The sequence below is a fragment of the Bubalus bubalis genome, chromosome 14, assembly GCF_019923935.1.
Source record: "Bubalus bubalis isolate 160015118507 breed Murrah chromosome 14, NDDB_SH_1, whole genome shotgun sequence".
Taxonomy (NCBI): domain Eukaryota; kingdom Metazoa; phylum Chordata; class Mammalia; order Artiodactyla; family Bovidae; genus Bubalus; species Bubalus bubalis.
The window spans coordinates 76,265,190-76,288,735 of NC_059170.1; the positions used below are offsets into that span (position 1 = coordinate 76,265,190).

Here is a 23,546-nt window from a genome sequence, read left to right on the forward strand (position 1 = left end):
CTCCCAGCCCCTGTCAACCACCACTATAGTTTCCGCCTCTGTGAATTTGATTACTCTAGGTGCCTTGTAGAAGTGTTTAAAATCATAACAGTATTTGTCTTTTTTGTGACTGGCTTATTTCACTCAGCATAATTTGCCAAAGTTTCATCCATGCTGTAGCATGTATCTGAATTTTCTTTCTTTTTAAGGGACAGAACAGAAACTCTAGTGAAAGTTATGAGAAAAAAGTGGCTGATGAAAACCAGATGACTAGGGTTACCTTTTGATTGTAATAACCTGTTTATTCCCTGTACCATGAATACCTAATATGGCTATAAGTTTAACTATAATTTTATGCTCCTTGTATGTAAAAATACAGAATATAAATACTCTAATATATATGGGTTCTTAATGTTCTCTTAAATTCTTAAAGCTACCCTTACAATGCATCTAATGATTAGTAGAATGTTATATTAGCACTATATTACTAGTATCACAGAATCTGCCTGCAATGCAGGAGATCTGGGTTCGATCCCTGGGTTGGGAAGATCCCCTGGAGAAGGAAAAGGCTACCCACTCCAGTATTCTGGCCTGGAGAATTCCATGGACTGTGTAGTCCATGGGGTCACGGATATGACTGAGCGACTTTCACTTTCACTGGTGCTATTTTACTTTCTACTTAACCATTTTCCCACATTTCTCACATATCTTTGGATTGCCATCTACAGTTGTTATTCTGTGACTTTTGAAGGTAGATGTACAAATACACGATAAAATAATTAGAGAGATCCTTGCCAAGAGAAAGAAATGTTTTTGCTGATGAATGAGTTATTTCTTCTTTGAAAGGGGTGGCTATTTTAACGAGAGGTGGCTATTGCCATATTTGCTTTAAGAAAATCTTAGGCCAAAAAAAAAAAGAAAATCTTAGGCATGTTAGAAAAAAATTATTTTAAGATTATTTTATATTCTTAACATAGCCCAGGAAAAATGAAAAATGAAAAGATCATTACCCAAAATATCTTTGCTTCAGTTGAAGCATCTCAAGTAAAATCTTACTTTAAAGGAGAAAAACTATTAAATCGGTGTTATTTTCAAATTTAAAACACCAGTCCTTGTTTCCCAAATATATGCATACCTTTATTTAAGATCTAGATGGCTTGAGCCATCTAATTTAAATTCCTGGTAAAAACTGTAATTCAGACAACATCAACTTCAGTGTATCTTTGCTATATGTGTAAACATTGTCACTGTCTGATAAGTGATCAAAATTTTATACTATTTTATTGGTGTACTTTACTCACATTTTAATTTGCTGTCTACCTTCTTCACTACTACCTAGGGCAGGGTAGTAGGGCACTACTACCAAACTTTCACTTGCATCAGAAACACCTGGGGGGCTTGTTAAAACACAGGTGGCTGGGCTTCACCCCTAGAATTTTTGATTCTGTAGACTTTTGAGTGAAGATGAGAACAATTGCTTTTTTCCTCTTCTGCGGGAAGAGTCACACCAGCTTCTGTAAGGCTACACGCTGGGCCAAGTTCTCCTGGATCAAGACCTTCTGTGGATGCACCGCCAGAGCTTACTCTGCCCTCTCTGGCAGAGCCCTGTAGCCCCCCACTGCTCCCTGTGGACGAGGGCCGCTAATGAGGAGGTGCTCAGCGGGTCTTGGTTTGCCACACTCTTATTGTCTTCTCCTTTCAATAAGCCCCTACTTTTCATGTGCTTTTTTCCAGAGATGTTTTTGAGCAGAATTTAGGACATTACACAGTGCCCAGGAACAGTGACTCTTGCAAAGTATGTAAGCCAGGAAGAAAAGAAAAGGGACACAGATAGTTAAGGAAAGCAAGGTACACCCCTGACTATTAAGCCCTAGGGAAAGTAAGTCTGACAGGCAAGAACCCTTCCCTTCCAGTTCTTCTTTCGCTTCTCGGTATCTTCTATTTGCAAGGAACAAGCCTCACTTCCCTTTCCATGTCAAACATGACTCTCACTCACACCTAAACAAAAAAGCCAAAACATTTTTTGTTTTCCATGTATATAGTCACACAATTTGGAGACATGACCACATGTACAGGTATCTGTGGGGCGGGGGATGGGGGGGTGACACCGATTCCCCCCTCCACAATTCCCCCTGGCTCCCTATTCTCCTTCACCCCTGTAACTGGAATCTCCATCTGCTCAGCTGGTTCAGCAAAAAAACAAGAAGTTACCTTCAACTTTGGCCTGGGGGACAAGCCTATTCAGTTCAGTTCAGTCGCTCAGTTGTGTCTGACTCTTTGCGACCCCATTAACCACAGTGCCAGGCCTCCCTGTCCATCACCAACTCCTACTCCTGGAGTTTACCCAAACTCATGTCCATTGTGTCGGTGATACCATCCAACCATCTCATCCTCTGTTGTCTCCTTCTCCTCCTGCCCTCAATCTTTCCTGGCATCAGGATCTTTTCAAATGAGTCAGCTCTTCCCATCAGGTGGCCAAAGTACTGGAGTTTCAGCTTCAGCATCAGTGCTTCCAATGAACACCCAGGATTGATCTCCTTTAGGATGGACTGGTTGGATCTCCTTGCAGTCCAAGGGACTCTCAAGAGTCTTCTCCAACACCACAGTTCAAAAGCATCAATTCTTCGGCGCTCAGCTTTCTTTATAGTCCAACTCTCACATCCATACATGACCACTGGAAAAACCATAGCCTTGACTAGACGGACCTTTGTTGACAAAGTAATGTCTCTGCTTTTCAATATGCTCTTTAGGTTGGCCATAACTTTCCTTCCAAGGAAAGCATCTTTCCTTCCAAGGAGTAAGCATCTTTTCATTTCATGGTTGCAGTCACCATCTGCAGTGATTTTGGAGCCCCAAAAAATAAAGTCAGCCACTGTTTCCATTGTTTCCCCATCTATTTGCCATGAAGTGATGGGACCGGATGCCATGATAGTTTTCTGAATGTTGAGCTTTAAGCCAACTTTTTCACTCTCCTCTTTCACTTTCATCAAGAGCCTCTTTAGTTCCTCTTCACTTTCTGCCATAATGATGGTGTCATCTGCATATCTGAGGTTATTGATATTTCTCCCAGCAATCTTGATTCCAGCTTGTGCTTCTTCCAGCCCAGCGTTTCTCATGATGTACTCTGCATATAAGTTAAATAAGCAGGGTGACAATATACAGCCTTGACGTACTCCTTTTCCTTTTTGGAACCAGTCTGTTGTTCCATGTCCAGTTCTAACTGTTGCTTCCTGACCTGCATACAGGTTTCTCAAGACGCAGATCAGGTGGTCTGGTATTCCCATCTCTTTTAGAACTTTCCATACTTTATTGTGATCCACACAGTCAAAGGCTTCGACATAGTCAATAAAGCAGAAATAGATGATTTTCTGGAACTCTCTTGCTTTTTCCATGATCCAGCGGATGTTGTCAATTTGATCTCTGGTTCCTCTGCCTTTTCTAAAACCAGCTTGAACATCTGGAAGTTCACGGTTCATGTATTGCTGAAGCCTGGCTTGGAGAACCACAGTTGGACACATTTAATTAGTGGTGAACAGAAAATACTATGAAGGGAATGAAAATAATAGTTTTAAAATCTGTAATACATTTATTTGGGGATGTGAGCAATTTGGATGAACAAGTTATCTGTTTATATGTTAACAAGTAATCAAAGTTTCTTGTGTTTAAAATGTAAAATTGTGTGTTTTTAAATAATAAAACCAATTAATTATCTTCCAAACAAAACAGAATAAGCCCTTAAGTCATTTCACTAGCCTTAGCAGGATACCTTACTCTTTTAAATACGAAGCTATTCAATGTGCATCCCGTATCCCAGGACTGTTTTTGCTTGTGTATTTGTTTGTTTTTGCTTTCAGGCAAAAAACCATAGGACTGGCCCTTCTTTGGAAATGTCTCTAGGCACAAGAAGCATGAAAGAAAGAGAGTGTAGTTGTTCAGTCATGTCCGATTCTTTGCGACCCGTGGACAGGTTCCTCTGTCCATGAAATACTCTAGGCAAGAATATTGGAGTGGACTTCTATACCTTTATCCAGGGGATCTTCCCAATCCAGGGATCGAACCTGGTCTCCTGGGTCTACGTCATTGCAGGCAGATTCTTTACCGTCTGAGCCACAAGGGAACATGCCAGGCACAAGAAGCATGAGCTAGCCACAAATAAATCAGGGTTAAATGTAGGATTTAAATGTGAGATAAACTCAACCTTCTTTCCTCCAAGCTCACAAATCATTTAGTTTCTCTTGAGAGAAGATGTTCCTACTCTTCCTGTGCTTTAAGAAAGCAAGGGATTTCCCCCAAATAAGGAAACCCACACATCCATTAGGATTCCCTCTACTCAAGACACTCTCTTGAAATGAGAACTACACTAAAGAGTTTACAGTGCATCTGGAAGTAGTTGAGTAGATATAACATGAAATACATGAGGTAGAATAATCTCAGCTGTTGCTTATGAAGAAGGGATGCTATCACAAGGTCAGAGGAGAGGGAGATCACTGTGGGTCAGAGAGAAGTGGAATTTGAGTTGGGTCTGGGGACAGGAGTGGTATTTGGGATTACAGGAAAGAGGGAGCAATGAAGACTGTATAAGCAAGGGCTTCTGGAGGGAGGAAAGAACCTCTTCTATTTGGGGAACAGGGAATAGAAGAGTCTGGCTGTTGCAGATGTTCATGCAGGTGTGGGAGTAGTAAGAAATAAGATTACTGTGACATTTTTAGGCCATACTCTGAACAGTCTTAGATCCTGTGCAATGGAGTTTGATTCTACCCTGTTGTCACTGAGGACTGAGGGCTTGTGAGCTGGTCAGTGACGTGTTCAAATGGATCCTTAAGAAAAGATCATCTGGCCTGAATTTCAGGAGACGGGAGAGTGAAGAGGCAGCAGAGCCAAGTAGGAGATTATCAAAACACTGTGTCACTCTGATCAAGAGCTATATTCAGTCTCTAATGGGCCTTGGAAGTTTAAAAACATACTTCCAAAGCACATACTTTAAACTTGGAGTTTAAAAACATACTTCCACTGGGTTTGCTGTTTAAAAACTAAAAATACACATGAATCGTCTTTCCACAGAAAATCGTGCCAACGATACCTCTGAAACATATCCAGAAACCAGCCACTATCACCACTTCCATCTTCTGACTTGACTGCCACCATCAGCTCTCACCCAGTTTACTTCAGCAGTCTCCTTTTTTCCCACTCTTTCTCCAACATAGAATATCCTCCACACAGTATCCAGGATGGTCCTTTGGAAATTTAAGTCAGTCAGGATCGCTTTTCCACTCAGAACACTCCCCAGGTCCCTGCTTCACACAGAATGTGATGGGCAATCCTGAGGGTGATCTCAGAGCTTCTGCTCTGACTTCTCATTTACCCGCCACACTATTCTACTTCAGCGGGCTGTCTTACTGCACCCCTGCTTCCTCCTGCTTCAAGTCCTCTGTCTTTGCTATTCCTTCTTCCAGGACTCTCTTTCCCAAGGTGTTTGTATGACTAACTCCCCGCTGCTGCTGCTGCTGCTGCTAAGTCGCTTCAGTCGTGTCCAACTCTGTGTGACCCCATAGACGGTAGCCCACCAGGCTCCCCCGTCCCTGGGATTCTCCAGGCAAGAACACTGGAGTGGGTTGCCATTGCCTTCTCACCTAACTCCCTACTTCCCCACAAAGGGGTCTACTCAAAAGCTATCTGAGAATTTGTCCCTTACCATCCATGTCAAAAACACCAACTTCAATCAATTCCATCCCTTTTACTCTTGCTTTTTTAAACCTCCTTTAATCAGTTGACTCTTCTTCCCCACCAGAACCTCAGCTTCATGACAGAGAACACTTTTGTTCATGGCTATCTCCCCAGATCTTAGAACAGGGTCTGAGATAGACAATAAATACTTACTATTGAATTATATAATCTTTTAAGATTTAGAGGAAGGCTCTCGGCCTGCCAGGGCTCCCTGATACTTGCTCCAGCTGGCTGTGGTTCTGCCCACTCCTGCTGGGTGAGAAAGGAGTGAAAATTGGGAAACAGCCTCTGTAGAAGGAGGAGATACCAACAGCAGACAATCAGAGGCATTTGCCAAGCTTCACTGCCTCCTCAACTTAGCTGTTGGCTATTTTTGAGTTGAAAATTAAATTTCTTTTAATAGCAATAACATGATAATCCCATTGTATCAGAGGTGCTATAGGCCCATCAAAATCCATTTTCTCTTCCTCGTGATACCCAAATATTCCAGCTCCCTGTGCAGTTAGGTGGGGCCATGTGACAGCTTCAGCCAATGGAAAGTGGCTGAAAACACTGTCTGCCACTTCTAGGTCTGGCCTATAAAAGAAAATTGAACAAAGCAAGTCAAATGTAACAAAGCAAAAGCAAACAACAACAGCAAAAACTTTCTGCATAAGATCTTCTGTGCTCTTTCCCTTTCTGTCTGCTAGATATCAGCCAAATCAGGGAAATCTTGGAATCCTCATGTTGAAGCTAGCATAGCCTCTGTCTGCCCAAATCCCTGAATGATAGCATAAAGCAGAGGTGACATTGACTTTAAGACCTGGCTATTGATTCTGAGCCATTGTATACTGTGGGCCTATTTGTTAACATATAATATTTGTCCATTTGTTGTCTATTGGTAAGTTGTACCTGACTCTTTGCAACCCCATGGACTCCTCTGTCCATGGGATTTCCCAGGCAAGATACTGGAGTAGGTACCATTTCCTTCTCCAGGGGATCTCCCCAACCCAGGGAGGACACCCACACTTTAAAACAATTCATTGCTTACATAAAATTCAGATTTAACTGGGCATCCTGTATTTGCTAAATATGGCAAACTTACAATAAGAATAAAGTCAAGTATCCATATAGAGACTTGTACATGAATGTTTATAGCAGCATTATTCATAATAGTGAAAAGGTAAAAACAGCCTAAATGTCCATCAGTGGACAAATGGGTAAACAAAACGTAGCGTATACACATAAAGAATCGTATTTGGCCATGTAAAGGGATGAAGTGACAATACAAGCTACAACAAGGATTGAACGTGAAAACATTATACTAAGTGAGAGAAGTCAGTCACAAAAATTCACATACTATATGATTTCATTCACAGGAAAGTCCAGAAGAGGGGATTGTGTAGAGACACAGACCACAGATTAGTGGTTACATGAGGCTGGGAGTAGAGGGGATAGGAGTATAGGGAGGGTAACAGTTGGAGGATTCATGGTTCCATGGATCCACTTCCCTTGTGGCTCAAACTGTAAAGTGTCTGCCTACAATGCAGGAGACCTGGGTTCGATCCCTGGGTCGGGAAGATCCTGTGGAGAAGGAAATGGCAACCTACTCCAGTACTCTTGCCCGGAAAATCCCATGGAGGAGCCTAGTAGGTTATAGTCCATCAGATCGCAAAGAGTTGGACACAACAGAGATTTCACTTTCACTTTGAGGCTGGGAGTAGAGGGGATAGGAGTAGAGGGAGGGTAAGAGTTGGAGGATTCATGGTTCCTTCTTGAACTGATAAAAAATATTCTAAAGTTGACTATCGTAATGATTGCACATTATCTGTTACTGTTCTAAAGACTGCTGAATCACGTTAAATGTATAACTATAGGAACTTCCCTGGAAGCCCAGTGGTTAAAGGCTCTGGGCTTCCAATGCAGAGGACTCAGGTTTGATCTCTGATTAGGGAACTAAGATCTCACATGCTGCATGGCATGGCCAAAAAGTAAAAATAAATGTTTTAATAAATAAACAAATATACAATTATACATTTATATTATAGTATATGAATTATATCTCAGTAAATCTATCTTTAAAGAGTCTCTTGTTTCATTTTAAAACACATAAAAATGAGCAAAAATGTCTTTCTTTGTAGGTATCAGTGAACAAAGTCAAACAATATTTAACAAACATATTGGAACAAAGAAAACCAATTAATGTAATCAGTAAAAAAGAAAATCTCTTAGAAAATAAGAAGAATCATCATAAACTAAGACGAAAAGGAATTCGAAATAAAGATCTCTGGAAAAGAAATAAAGATCATTGTAAGTAGATAAATAAAGTAAGTCACATAAATTTAAATGACTTCATGTAATTTAAAATCAAATTTTATAGCTACTTTCCAAGAAATCTTGGGATATAGTCATAAAGATTTATACCCATGAAAGCCTTAAATTTTGTTAGCTTCTATCCCCTGACTTGATTTGGAATTTGTATCAATGATAACAAGCAAAGTAGGGCTCATGGATAAAAAAATCCCATAATTAGGTGAATAAAACGTTTATCAAATATTTTGCTAATGGAAACTCTCATACTCTAAAGAAAACTGAAGTTGATACAGTACCCTTTTTTTTTCTGTTCTAGCAATCTAAAACTCTCTCTAGTAAAGCCATACCTGATTAGTTGATAGATTTCTCTGGTGCAAGAAGAGTCTAGAAAAATATAAATAATGTCTCCATAGGTTCTGTGTGCAGGAGCTAACTGGTGCTCAGTTACAAAACTTAAGACATTTTCAACATTCAAGCATGGTACATGAAAGCTTTCTCTCTTCTAACAAATATGTATGAATGTCTATCATTTAACATCTTATGTAAGAGAGGGAATCTTCTTTGGCAGAGAAAAATTAAGAATACCAGTTTTTAATGGCATTATGAAAATTATATGTACATATCTTAAAGTTATTTTAAATCTAAATCATAAACACTGAAACATAAATTTGACCATTTTTTGACACAGAAATGTGGCCTGCCTTTTATTTAGATTGGTATTTCCAGTGTAAACTACACTCAAACTGTATTATCTATGATTTCCCATCTCAGATTTTTAATGAAACAAAGTGCTAAAAACATTTATAGAACAACTATGAGCAAAATCCTTCCAGATATTTACTGACTTCCCCCCCAAGTCATATATAAATGGTTTACCTACAGTTAAATTTGATAACTTTTAGTGGCTCTCCTTATCACATTTTTTCATAATATTTCGATCACTTTACATAGAAACATTTTCTTTTTGCACTTATTTTAGTAAGTTTGCATATTGTTTGGTTAAATTCTGTAATTATAATAACAGTACAATTGATACAAATAGATTTGGCAACACGCACTCTCGATCTTTGGTAAATATGCAAAGGGTGAGAACAGAAGTAACACCTATACCAAAGAGCATACCACTAGCCACAAAGCATTCAATATCCTGAGGACATCAGTCCGTAAGTTGGATAGAAGATGTGAAAATCATTGATTAATTTGGTGAATAAGGTAGGTAGAGATTAATAAAGAGAGCTTCTGCTTCTTAAAAGAGTAACTAAGGCCACCCTTCAAATGATATCATTTTCCCTTATATGGAACTGGTTGAATTATGCCTAATAATAGTAAATACTAAGCTAACTCTAATTGAGCATCTCCCATATTGTTTTAATGTTTAGTCAACTTAAGATAGGTTATATGATTTCCACTTTATAAGGTGTGAAACTTGCAACACAGAAATAAAGGGGACCATATGCATCTCACAAAGTAAGTGGACAGTATTTTGCAAGTAAGTGTGGGACAAGTGCTTTTAATCCCATGCTTCTCAAAATGGCTTAGGGCAAATATTGAACTAAATGGCAAAGATGCTCAATTTCCTGGGCACAAAATTTACTTCATAATTTTAAGGGGAATAAATAATTGTAAATATAATAATTGAAAACATTTTCATTTTAGAACTAATGGTATCATGTATACAGTATATTTCAATATTCACATTCTGAATTATCAAACCTAAGACTTTAAAAAAATGTTTTCCTCTCCTCCACATTTCTAGGGAGTATACATGCATTCATCGCTGCTTATCTAAACGTTTCAAGAACATTTGAGAAGCCCTGTCTTGCAATAGTCATAACATCCATTCATAAAGATTTACATGAATTAGAAAGTGTTTCCTTCTGGCATAAGTATTATAAGTATTGGAAAGAGATCACTACTAATAAGAGAAATAATTAGAAATTAAGAACCAAGGGATTCCAGAAGAGAGAGAGGGGTTAGTTTTAGAACTGGAAAGACTCTTACTGACTCTATTTTCTGCTTGATCTTTATGAGTCTTACCTTGACAAAGATTTTAAATTTTTAAAATCTTAATATTTTAAGAGCATTTTCCCATATTTATTCCAAAAGATGGTTCACTGATCAGTTGAAGAGTTGGCTCTATATAGGACATAAAAATATTGACATGCATGTGACTTGAAGTATCAGGTAGGATTTTTACAGGATATAAATGACACATTTAAATTGAGTCATTTAAGTTCAGTTCAGTTCAGTCCTTCAGTCATGTCCAACTCTTTGCGACACCATGGACTGCAGCATGGTCGGCTTCCCTGTCCATCCATCACCAACTCCCGGAGTTTACTCAAACTCATGTCTACTGAGTCGGTGATGCCATCCAACCAACTCATCCTCTGTCATCTGCTTCTCTTGCCTTCAATCTTTCCCAGTATCGGGGTCTTTTCCAGTGAGTTGGTTCTTCACATCAGGTGGACAAAGTCTTGGAGCTTCAGTTTCAACATCAGTCCTTCCAATGAATATTCAGTGCTGATTTCCTTCAGGATGGACTGGTTTGATCTTCTTGCAGTCCAAGGGACTCTAAAGAGTCTTCTCCAACACCACAGTTCAAAAGTGCTCAGCTTCCTTTATGGTCTAACTTTCACATCTATACATGACTACTGGGAAAACCATAGCTTTGACTATACAGACCTTTGTCGGCAAAGTAATGTCTCTGCTTTTTAATAGGCTGTCTTGGTTTGTCATGGCTTTTCTTCCAAGGAGCAAGCATCTTTTAATTTCATGGCTGCAGTCACTATCTGCAGTAATTTCGGAGTCCAAGAAAATAAGTAAAGTTTAATCAAGGGCCTATTTCTGAAAGGGCACACAGAGTGCAGAGAATCCACAAAGTAACCGCCCCCACCCCACCCCACCCCACTCAGAGTAGTAACAGCAATCTCATTACCACCCCTAGATCTTAAGGGTCTTAGGGCAGCAGTGGCTACAGCGATGCCAAGAAAGCAAGCAAGAGGTGTATGGAGAGGGCTCTCTAACAGAAGTATGACCTTAGGTCAAGGACAAAGCCAGCCCATAACAAATAAGACCTGGGAAACCAGGGAATACTTAACTCTCTTCCTACCCTTCAGACTTCCAGGGGGTACCTCTCAGCCAAATCTAAGCAGAAGCTAGAGGACAAAGGAGTCCTTTGAAGAACCCAAGTGGGCATAGAGCAGGATGGAATGGCTCTAGAAAGACAATCAGAAGACAACCAGGCTTTTTAAACCAGGGAAATTAAACAGCATTAACTGAAAGGAGGAGGACTTTTAGTGGCATGCATTAGAAGCATAGTTATTAAAAGTAATATTATAGAATCTTAGAATTAGGAAACGCTAGTGGTCATCTCGGCCAGCATCTTTCATCAGATATTCCAGGCAGATAATAGCAGTTCCTACTTACATACGGAGAAGGCAATGGCACCCCACTCCAGTACTCTTGCCTGGAAAATCCCATGGACGGAGGAGCCTGGTGGGCTGCAGTCCATGAGGTCGCGAAGAGTCGGACATGACTGAACGACTTCACTTTCACTTTTCACTTTCATGTGTTGGAGAAGGAAATGGCAACCCACTCCAGTGTTCTTGCCTGGAGAATCCCAGGGACGGGGGAGCCTGGTGGGCTGCCGTCTCTGGGGTCGCACAGAGTCAGACACGACTGAAGTGACTTAGCAGCAGCAGCAGCACTTACATACATGTGACTAAGCTCACTGCGTCATACAGGACAGCCTGTGACATTATTGAAGATATCGCTTTCTTATCAAGTTCTTAACTTAAATTAAACCAAAATCCCTTCCCCATGGTGATCTTAGGCAGCTGGAGCTGGACAGAATAATCCTGCTATGGGTGTGGACTCCGGTCATGGAGCTGTTGCCCCATCTTCACTGAGTCCTGTGGTGTGTGCTCATTGTGTCTAAGATTCTGTGAGCTGTTTCTGGCACCCACTTCAAGTGATGATCCATGACAAAGTTATAGCAAGCTGAAATGTTTTCTCACCTAAAAGTACTACGCCAGTGTATCAACCAGGGTTCAACCAGGAAAAAAAAGAGCCAGGAGGTGATATATATTTGAAGATTTATTGTAAGGTATTGGCTTACATGATTATTATGGGAGCTGGCAGGGCAAGTCCAAAATCCACGGGGCAGTTTATCAACAAGGGCAGACAGGAATTCTTGGGCAGGACCTGAAGCTGCTGTTCACAGCTGGAATTTTTTCTTCTTCAGAGAAACCTCAATTCCATTCCTAAGGCCTTTCAACTGTTTGAATCAGATCGACCCAGATCACCTAGGATAACTTCTCTTGCTTAAATGTGGCTGCTAAATACTGTCACAGCAACAACTAGATTCATGTTGAATTTAATAACTGGGGACTATATCCTCACCAAGAAGAAACACAAAACTGCCCGTCACAACCAAGTCTCTCCTCATCCTTAGGTGTTTATCTAAATTTTTGAATATAAGTGAAAGATTTTACATTTATTTCTATTAGTTTCATTGTGTTCATTTGGGATTATTTCAACCTATTGATTATATCAATCAAACTCTCCTAGTTTTCTGTCATTCAAGTTTTTGATAAGCATGCCTATCAATCTTTTATCCAAATCCTTGTAGAAGGTAACAAGGCAGGACCAAGTTTAGAGCCTAGAACCCACAATAATCCACCATAAATCTCTAGTATTATATTTACCCACTGAAGACAGATGAAAATCTTACATGTGATGAGGTTGAAAACATAAAATTTTAGTTATGAGAATGCCTTATACAGAGTGCACTGCCCTTGTTTAGGAAGACACCTTGTTTAGGAAGACGCCATTGATAGAAAATAGGCAAACCCCCTCTCCTGTTCCCCCATCTCCAGCCCCACACAGAAGTCTGGTATCAGGAAACTGTAGAATTAGCAGTTAATAAAGTAGAGAAAGCCATGGAGAAGTAAACCTTCCTTAGACAGAAGGTGTACAAGCTGTAAAATGAGCCGGGAGCATGGATTACACACAGTTATTGTGCTCAGTCACTCAGTCGTGTCTGACTCTGTGCAACCCATGGACTGTAGCCCACCAGGCTCCTCTGTCTTTGGGATTTCCCCACCAAGAATCCTGGAATGGGCTGCCATTTCCTCCTCTAAGGAATCTTCCCAAACCAAGGATTGAACGAGTGTCTCCTGTACTGCAGGCAGATTCTTTACCCCTGTACCACTTGGGACAGCATACACGGTTATAGAACTGGCTAAAAACATTAACTTTCATTCTCATGCAGTTTCCTTTTCACCATTTTGTGCATGCTATGCTATGCTAAGTCACTTCAGTCGTGTCCGACTCTGTGCGACCCCATAGACGGCAGCCCATCAGGCTCCCCTGTCCCTGGGATTCTCCAGGCAAGAACACTGGAGTGGGCTGCCATTTCCTTCTCCAATGCATGAAAGTGAAAAATGAAAGTGAAGTCACTCAGTCGTGTCGGACTCTTTGCAACCCCATAGACTGCAGCCTACCAGGCTCCTCCATCCATGGGATTTTGCAGGCAAGAGTACTGGAGTGGGGTGCCATGTGCATAAGATATCATAAAACATAGGCTATAGGTGTTTTATACAAATGCTACTCCTCAGACTTCAGAAAAGAAGAATGAGATTTAACCTAACATTCTCCAAACAACTTCCTAATTCTTAGTGATCATATCTCCTTAACTCAAGGTCATAAACTGTGTATAAAAATTTGTTCAAAAAATTAGAACTTAAGGAGGCTGACATAAAGCTGTTTCTAGAATATGAATGTGTTTTTCCACATCTTGAAAGTAGAGGAACTATTTACCAATTTTCAGACCTCTACCAGTTTTTCCTTTTCCTAGAGGTTGAAACTATAACCAATAACATTTGTATTCCCTTTACTTCAAGGCAAGATCTATGCCTAACATTGTGTCTGTCATACTTAATATGAATAAATATTTGCTGAATTAAATTGAGTTGAATTCTTCCTGTACAGAGCTAAGATGTAAACTCAGATCTTCTGAATTCAGGTTCAGCACTCTCTATAATATAGGTGCTACATAAAAATAATAAAACCTTAGGAATTCCCTGGTGGTCCAGTGGTTAGAACTTGCTGCTTCCACTGCAGTGGACCTAGGTTGGATCTCTGGTCATGGAACTAAGATCCCACAAGCTGTGTGACGTGATCAAAAAATAAATGAATAATAACAATAAAGCCTTACATTTTTAGAGTACATTTGAATAGTGTTTTAGGGCTGAACACAATACTTTAACATCCCATTACAATTTTTTAATGGCATGCTCATTTTCTCTCAGGGTATCTTATCACTATAATTTCAACAATTAATACTTCCTTCTGAGTCAGAATTGAGTCTAATAGAGTAATTATCTTTGTTAAATTGTTAGCAAGACAAATCAATAATTAATCATGCACTGGGAACAGTGGAGCCTATTCCTGCAAGAAACTGGAACACTAGCTTCTTTGTCCTTCCTGACCAGATCCTTCCTGGCAGTTCTTGGAATTAAATCCTCATTAATTTTGGTGATCAGACCATATCACTTCTGCGTGCTTGGTTGGCAGGGGGCGGTGTCTTGGAATCTTACTTTAAGCCAGTCTCCACATTTTTTTTTTTCTCACTTCTGGAGTCTGTGACCAGCTAGGCTAAGTTTATCATTTGATAAACTTTATTGACTTTGGAATGTATGTGGAGGACACTGGGAAGTGCCGTGCAGATTCTCTCTTCAATGGGGAACTTGTTGCCCAGTTGCTGAGAGTACAATTCACAGACAGCCTTCAGCAGCAGGTCCTTCAGGGACTATCTTAGGTGCAGACAACTGCATAACCCGAGGTTATGCCTCCTTCCAGGGAAAGCCCACTTCCAATGACTAATCAATGTAGGCGCATAAAGCCTTGACCATGTCAGCCTAAATGGGACAAGTTAGAAGAGACATGTTAATTCCAGAGCACCCTGTGCGGTCAGGAAAGGGTTTTACTGGGCTTTTTACCACGTGCAAATTTGTCCTGTTCACCATGTGACAGGTCAGTAAATCAAGAGATGTGTTGCTGGGGTGAGGAACAGTGATTTTATTCAGAAAATCAGCAGACTGAAAAGACGGTGGATTAATGTTCCAAAGAACCATCTTACCTGAGTTAGAAATCAGGCTTCTTTTGTATTAAAACGGGAAAAGTATGACTTGTTGAAAACTTTTTGGTGGAGGAATCCTTTATTCTTGCAGCTGTCCAAGCAGATCTTGTGACAATGTTCCTATAAACCTATTATCCTCCATCAAGACAATTGTTATTTTCCATTCTGCAACTTTTTAACTCTCCATGAATGGAAACGAGGTGTGCCTTTAAAGACCAGAAACTTGAGAATAGGCGCTCACCTATCTTTCAGGCTACAGGCAACATTCTTTTACAAAAGGTGCAGAGCCAGCTTGAAAAAGCACAGGAAACAGAGCACAAGGGTTAGAGTTAAAGGAATAGATGCTCTATGGAGTCAGGCTTATTCTTTGTTACAAGCCTGCATCATAGCTCCTCTCTCTCTGCCCAATCCAACTTCTCCCCCGGATACCCAAGGTTACCTCTTAATAACTAACCCCCCGAAAGTCTGGTTATCCGGGAACCCAATCTGTGTACCCTTTAATAGCTTTCCTATTACTGAAAGTTTTCTTTGAATCAACACATTTTGCAAATAAATTGATTTTTTTAAATCACTGAAGCTCTCCTATTCTGCAAAATGGTGATCTAATTCAATATAAAAATCCTACTGCTACAAATAGCTAAAATTTACACCTAAAGTATACCAAAACTCTTTTTAAATGCAGAGCTGGGCTCACAAGAAACTGAAATCCCCAGGTGCTAGAAATAATGAAAAATAAGCCTGTAAATTGATGTTTTGGCAAGATGTGATCAGAGCTGGTAACAGATGAGCCTTGAATTTTAATCCTAGGCTGGGTAAATAAAATAGACAAGGATTTTTGACAAGAGAACTGGAATGAAGAGCTATGAGTAAAGCGAAGAGTCTCACAAAGGTGTGTATACAGTGAAAGAAGAGATTAGGAAATACCAACAAACCACTCACCATTAGAGGCAAATATCAAGAAGCTGCTCCTCCTCTTGGGCTCTCAAGGGGAAAGCATCTCCCTGGAGAAAACTTACACCACATCCCTGCACCTTATATAGATTTGGATTTGAATTTATGCCACCCAGTACTTTTGTGAATACTTTTCAAGCCAATATGTTCAAATATATGAATTTCCTTCCACTAATAAGTTGATAAATCCGGAAACCTGACAGAAGCAACGCAAAATCACTTTTTGGAGAAACATTTCCACAATTTATACATTAAAAATCTTATTGGAGAGAAGCTTTCATGAAAAAAAAAAATTTTAATGTACCAAGTTAAAAAAATTCTACTCAGCGAGAGTCAGTTTGCAAGTACATGCATCCACCCACACACACACCCTTCCCACACATACAATATATAAGGCATAGACCCCCCCAAGTTTATGAAAATAAATCTATGAAATAAATGTATTTTTAAGTGATTAAGAAACCATAAGAAAAAAGAGAAGACATCATGAAAAACGAATGAGCATCTGTGCCAAAGAACCAAATAAAACTAAGGAAAAACAAAAGCATACTCATTTAAATTAAGTGAACAGATGGGTAAAGAGAAAAATTAGATACTGTTGAAGAGAACATTAATGAAATAAGAAAAGATCAGAAGAAATTGCCCTGAATGCAGCTCAGAAAGAAAATAGGAAGTGGAAACAAGAGACCTTTAGATTAAAATAAAAATATTGTACTCAGTTGTATACCATTTTCAAGACATATACTTTAAGCATGACACAAAAAGACTTAAAGTAAAAGGACTGAAATAATATCTCAAGCAATACTAAGTGAAAGAAACCTATTATTAATTTTATACAGAATAGACTTCAAGGTAAAGACATTTAATAGAGAGAAAGTATCATCACATAGTGTTCATAAGAACAATTCACCAGAATGATATGATGTTGATCTTGAAAAATTAAGGAAAATCTGTTAAACTATAAGAATTAATAGAGTTTGGAAAAGTTTCTAGATTTAAAAATTAATATATAAAACTCAATAGCATTTCTGTATATCATGTATGAAAAGCAAAATATAATGAAATGACTAAAGTATTATTTAAAATAGCAATAGAAAGTAAAAGGTACTTAAGACTAAATCTAATAAAAGATATACAAGATGTTTGAGAAAAGGAAAAGTGTAAAACCTTTTTGAATAATATGTAAAAGAATAGTTATTATGATTGTGAATGGGAAAATTCAAAATTGTAAGATATTATATCTTGTCAAATTAGCTTAAAAATTGATCAAGAGGATTTTCACAGTATTTGACAAACAGATTTTAAAAGTATATGTGAAAACTAGACAGAAGACCTGAAAAGACATTTCTCCGAAGAAGACATACAGATGGCCAATAAACACATGAAAAGGTGCTCGACTTCGCTCACTATTAGAGGAATGTGAATTAAAACTACAATAAGGTATCAGGTCATATCAATCAGAATGGCCATCATCAAAAAACTACAAACAATAATGGTGGGGAGTATGTGGAGGAAAGGGAACCCTCTAGCACTGTTGGTAGGAATGTAAATTGATACAGCCACTATGGAAAACAGTATGGAGATTCCTTTAAAAACTAAGAATAAAACTACCATATGACCCAGCAATCCCACTACTGGGCATATCCCTGGAGAAAATCACAATTCAAAAAGACACATGTACCCCAGTGTTCACTGCAGCACTATTTACGATAGCTAGGACATAGAAGCATCCTAGAAGTCCATCGACAGATAAATGGATAAAGAAGTTGTGGTACATATATACAATGGAATATTGTTGTTGTTTAGATACTAAGTTGTATCCAACTCTTTTGCAACTACATGGACTCCTCCAGGCTCCTCTATCCATGGAATTTCCCAAGCAAGAATACTGGAGTGTGTTGCCATTTCCTTTTCCAGGAGATCCTCCCGACCCAGGGATTAAACTCACATCTCCTGAATTGGCAGGTATATTCTTCACCACTGAGCCACCAAGGAATGAGTATTACTCAACCATAAAAAGGAATGAATTTGAGTCTGATGTAGTGAGGTAGATGAACCTGGAGCCTGTTATTCAGAATGAGGTAAGTCACAAGGAGAAAAACAAATATTATATACCAACTCATATATATGGAATCTAGAGAAATGGTACTTATGAACCTATTTGCAGGGAAGGAATGAAGATGCAGATGTAGAGAGTGGACTTGTGGACATAGCAGGGGAAAGAGAGGGTTGGATGAACGGAGAGAGTAGCATTGACATATATACACTACTGTGTACAAAATAGGCATCTAGTGGGAAGCTGCATATAACACAGGGAGCCCAGCCTGGTGCTCCGTGATGAGCTAGAGGGGTGGGAGCGGGGAGAGGGTAGGAGGGAGTCTCATGCGGAAGGGGATAGATATATAGATATATATATATATATATAGTTATGATGGACTTGTGTTGTTGTACAGCAGAAACCAACTTAACACTGTAAAGCAATTATCCTCCAATTAAAATAATAAATGTTAAAGTATATGTGAAAGCAAGTCTAAAAATAGCCAAGACACTTTTGAAGTAGAATGATAAGGGGAACTTGTCCCACTGAATTCTTCCTATAAAATGGTATTTTGGTTCATAGATTGAAAAAGAGAAGAGAGTCTAGAATCAGTCTTATATATACAGAGGATTTTGGTATGTAATGACAGAGGTGCAACCACATCTTCTTTATTCATCTGTTGATGGCCACTTAGGTTGTCTACACATCTTGGCTATTGTGAATACAGAAGTGATGAATACACGGGGGCATATATCTTTTCAAGTTAGTGTTTTCATATTCTTTGGATAAATACCCAGGAGTGGAATTGCTGGATCACATGGTAGTCCTATTCTTAATTTTTTGAGGAACTTCCATACCTTTTTCCATAGTGTCTGCATCAATTTACATTCCCAACAGTATACAAGGGTTCCTTTTTCTTCACACCCTCACCAACATTTATTTCTTGCCATTTACCCGAAAGGGGAAAACAACCAAAGGTCAATAAATATACTTAACTTCACTTATAATTGCAGAAACAAATTCAATAGCAAAGAATAATTATTTCACACTGATTAGCAAAACTAAAAGATAACCCCATGAGTGACCCAGAATGTGAAGAAACAATAACTCTCATATATCACTGGTGAGAGTGAGGTTTGGTACAACCTCTTTGAACAGCAATGTAGTAATATTTAGTAAAGTTTAAGATGCATATATCCCACTCTGCACATGTACTTTTATTTTTTTAATTTAAATTTATTTATTTTAATTGGAGGCTAATTACTTTATAATATCGTGTTGGTTTTGCCACACATCAACATGAATCTGCCATGGATATACACGTGTTCCCCATCCTGAACCCCCCCTCCCACCTCCCTCCCCATACCATCCCTCTGGGTCATCCCAGTGCACCAGCCCCGAGCATCCAGTATCATGCATCGAACCTGGACTGGTGATTCATTTCACATATGATATTATACATGTTTCAATGCCATTCTCCCAAATCATCCCACCCTTGCCCTCTCCCACAGAGTCCAAAAGACTGTTCTATACATCTTTGTCTCTTTTGCTGTCTCAGATACAGGGTTATCGTTACCATCTTTCTAAATTCCATATATATGTGTTAGTATACTGTATTGGTGTTTTGCTTTCTGGCTTACTTCACTCTGTATAATAGGCTCCAGTTTCATCCACCTCATTAAAACTGATTCAAATGTATTCTTTTTAATGGCTGAGTAATGTAATTTTAGATAAGTTCTCACACATCCGTAGAAGAAAATGTGCACAAGGATTTTCATTGCAGAATTAGTTTGGGTACCATACAAGTGGAAAAACTGAATGTTCATGGAAGGCCTAGGAGAAATAATGAAGGAATGAATAAATAAACTGGGCTTCCCTGATAGCTCAGTTGGTAAAGAATCTTCCTGCAATGCAGGAGACCGCGATGCAATTCCTGGGTCTGGAAGATCCCCTGGAAAAGGGATAGGCTACCCACTCCAGTATTCTGGCCTGGAGAATTCCATGGACTGTATAGTCTATGGGATTGCAAAAAGTCGGACACGAGCGACTTTCACTTTCATTTTCACTTTCATTCATATAAAGAATTTTGACCAGACAATTGGCACTGTTAAAATGAATGAATGAAGCTTGCTTGAATCAAGATGAATAAATCTCAAACCATGAAAAGCTTAGTTGCAAAAGTATATATAGTATGATGCTACTTATATATAGAAATAACATTGGGTACACATATGTAGAAAAAGAGCTACACAGTGGACTTTCCTAGTGGAACAGTACACAAGAATCAGCCTGACAATGCAGGGGACACAAGTTCGATCCCTGGTCCAGGAAGATTCCACACGCCACGGAGCGACTAAGCCTGTGTGCCACAGCTACTGAACCCAAGCTCTAGAGCCTGTGAGCCGCAACCGCCGAGCCCACCTGCTGCAACGACTGAAGCCTGCTTACTCCAGGGCCCATCAGGCCACAACTACCGAGCCTGTGTGCCACAGCTGTTGAAGTCTGCACGCCCGAGAGCCCGTGCTCCACAACAAGGGAAGCCACAGCAATGTAAAGCCCACACACCACAACTAAAGAGTAGCCTCTCCACAAATGGAGAAAGACTGCACAGCAACGGAAGACCCAGCGCAACCAAATAAATAAATGAAGAGCTACCCAGCAACTCCAGGAAAATACCCACCGCTGAAGAGGGAACAAGGGGCAGGTTTGTTGGGAGGAGGCTTGCCTGTATCTGTACATCGTTTCCTTACAACTGGTACATAAAACAAGTGAGGCAAAATGTTACCATCCCTTAAACTGTGTGTGTGAGGCGGAGAGGCTGATAGTGAGGTATGTTTCATTTTCTGTACTTTTTTTGTATGTTTGAAATATTTCATGGTTATTTAAAATAAATAGAAATTAGCATTACTTGACATAAAAAGAATCTACAGGTGAATATATATTAAGTATTTTAACTATCAAAGTTTTAAAGTTTGTGTGTGTACCACTTAAAATTATTTTATGGGGTGAGATAAAATTGGGAGAGCAGGATTGACATATATATATATATATACACACTGCCATGTGCAAAAATAGCTAGCTAGTGGGAAGCTGATGTATAGCACAGGGAGTTCAGCTCAGTGCTCTGTAACGACCTAGAGGGGTGAGATGGGGGTGGGGGTGGGAGGGACATTCAAAAGCGAGAGGATATACGTATACATATGTGCTTCTGAACTGTGGTGCTGGAGAAGACTTGAGAATCCCCTGGACTGCAAGGAGATCCAACCAGTCCATCCTAAAGGAGATCAGTCCTGGATGTTCATTGGAAGGACTGATGCTGAAGCTGAAACTCCAATACTTTGGCCACCTGATGCGAAGAACTGACTCATTTGAAAAGACCCTAATGCTGGGAAAGACTGAAGGCGGGAGAAGGGGATGACAGCGGATGAGATGGCTGGATGGCATCACTGACTCAATGAACATGAGTTTGAGTGAACTCCGGGAGTTGGTGATGGACAGGGAGGCCTGGCGTGCTGCAGTCCATGGGGTCGCAAAGAGTCAGACATGACTGAGCGACTGAAACGAACTGAACTGAACTGATAGGTGATTCACTTTGTTGTAGAGCAGAAGCTAACACAACATTGTAAAGTGACTCTATTCCAATAAAAAATTATCCTACATACCCTTTGGGAATCAGTGACCTAAGGTACTACAAATTATCATGTGCACCTCAGTGTCAGCCCAGCCACTTCCAGCAGGCACTCTTGTCCACCCCAGAGGACATGAATACAGCATGCCACTTTCTTTTCTTGCCCCTTCTGCTCCTATTCACTACTGAAGGTCTTTCCATTATCCAAGGCCTCCCATAAGCATTGTCTTCTTACATAATCATGTCCAAACCAACCAGACTGGGAATTATCATGTGTGTATAATGATGCTCTGAATCATCAAGACCTGGTTAAATCACGCTCATTATCTTCTGTTGGGGAAGGTGGAGGAATATATTGTACCCTTTTTAGACGGATTTACATCAGAAAATACTCAAAATAAAAAGAGATATGATTCATCTAATGGGGAAAATGATTTATATGAAACATATTTCTTAAGAGTCAGGTAAATGAAGTATTACTGTAAAGAAACAACTATAAGATACTTTAAACAATTACAGTAAATTTATTTTTAAAATGTATTTTGGGCCTTTTTCTCAAATTTTTCATCATTTGATAATAACTTTGTGTTTAACACATGATTCTGCATATTATGTAGCTCTGAGAAGTAGTATAGGCTCTGTGCATATACCGACTCATCTGTAAAATGACAGCCAATGAGAAAATTGCCTAGGATCCAAGTGGTTTATGAATATTAGCACCTATTATAACTATAACTATATATTATTTGATTCTTCCCTTTTATAATGCATGTCTTTCTGATAAATTAAGGATTTTAGATCATGAATTATATCTTTCTAAGTCAGGGTCTCTCTTATTTTAAGCTTGGCTTAGTAGATATTTGAAGAGGAAAAAAAATTTTTTTTTTACTTATAATTTGTCTATGTTTCCAAGAAATACCAATGGAGGTATTTATGTCTGAGGACAATGATCTGGGGATAGAATGAATAAATTTGACTGTTGTAAACATCTGTGCTGTATTCAAGTGTATTTGAGTTGATGGCATCTTTATCTGACTAAACTCTGCTGAGTCATTCTTTCTTAGGTGGAATATTATTTTTAGAAATGGATCGTTACTCTCCCACCTTATCTGAGATTGTATCTTTCTAGCAGAGATTAAGGGCAAATGCGAAGAGCTCTTCTGATGCATTATTTGGAAAATCAGAAACTGAAGTTGGCTTATATTAAATATAATTAAAATTAGATAGATGCAGTGTCTGTGGAGGCAAGCTTTTCTGCAAAGATTTTCCCATTTTATCTTTATGTATCATTTTAATGGTGAAAGCACCTGATTTTTAGTTAGATTAAAAGATATTCATCTCCTTTAACTCTCAATGTCAAGACATTCTTTTAACTCTCAGTGGTCCTTTATGTGATTCAAGAAGTAATAAAATTTGAGATTCAGACTAAGGAATTTAATATTCTTTTCCCTTTTATTTTTCTAGATCATTTAGATAATATTTATATACTTGAATTTAAATGTTAAAGTTTTAGATTTTCTGATGAAACATTTAAGAAAATGAGTAATGCAGATTAAGGCAAGGGAAGAAGCTGAGCAAAGACAGAGTTTCAGAAGTTTAGGATTTTGAAGAGCAAATTGCGCTAGAGGATTGTCCCCCTCCCACAGGCAAGGGAGCTGGGCTCTTGTACTTCCACACCCATCAGTCAGTGGCTAGAGGCCTCCAGCACCCTGCAGGGTTAAATATCCCTGTTGTAAGACCTTGCCTTACTTGCTAGACCTCCTGGATTCCAATCAACTTCATCCCTATTTCTC

At 39.2% G+C, this 23,546-nt stretch overlaps 1 protein-coding gene across 2 annotated transcripts in view; it reads left to right on the top strand.

Moving 5' to 3' along the window:
• SEL1L2 (SEL1L2 adaptor subunit of ERAD E3 ligase) overlaps nt 1–23,546 on the top strand; it is a 116,367-nt gene that overhangs the window by 35,512 nt on the left and 57,309 nt on the right. For both annotated transcript variants that reach the window (XM_025264559.2, XM_025264561.2), the window contains exon 3: nt 7,824–7,992. In XM_025264559.2, the coding sequence (XP_025120344.1) occupies nt 7,824–7,992 (169 nt within the window). The remainder of the gene's footprint in view (nt 1–7,823; nt 7,993–23,546) is intronic.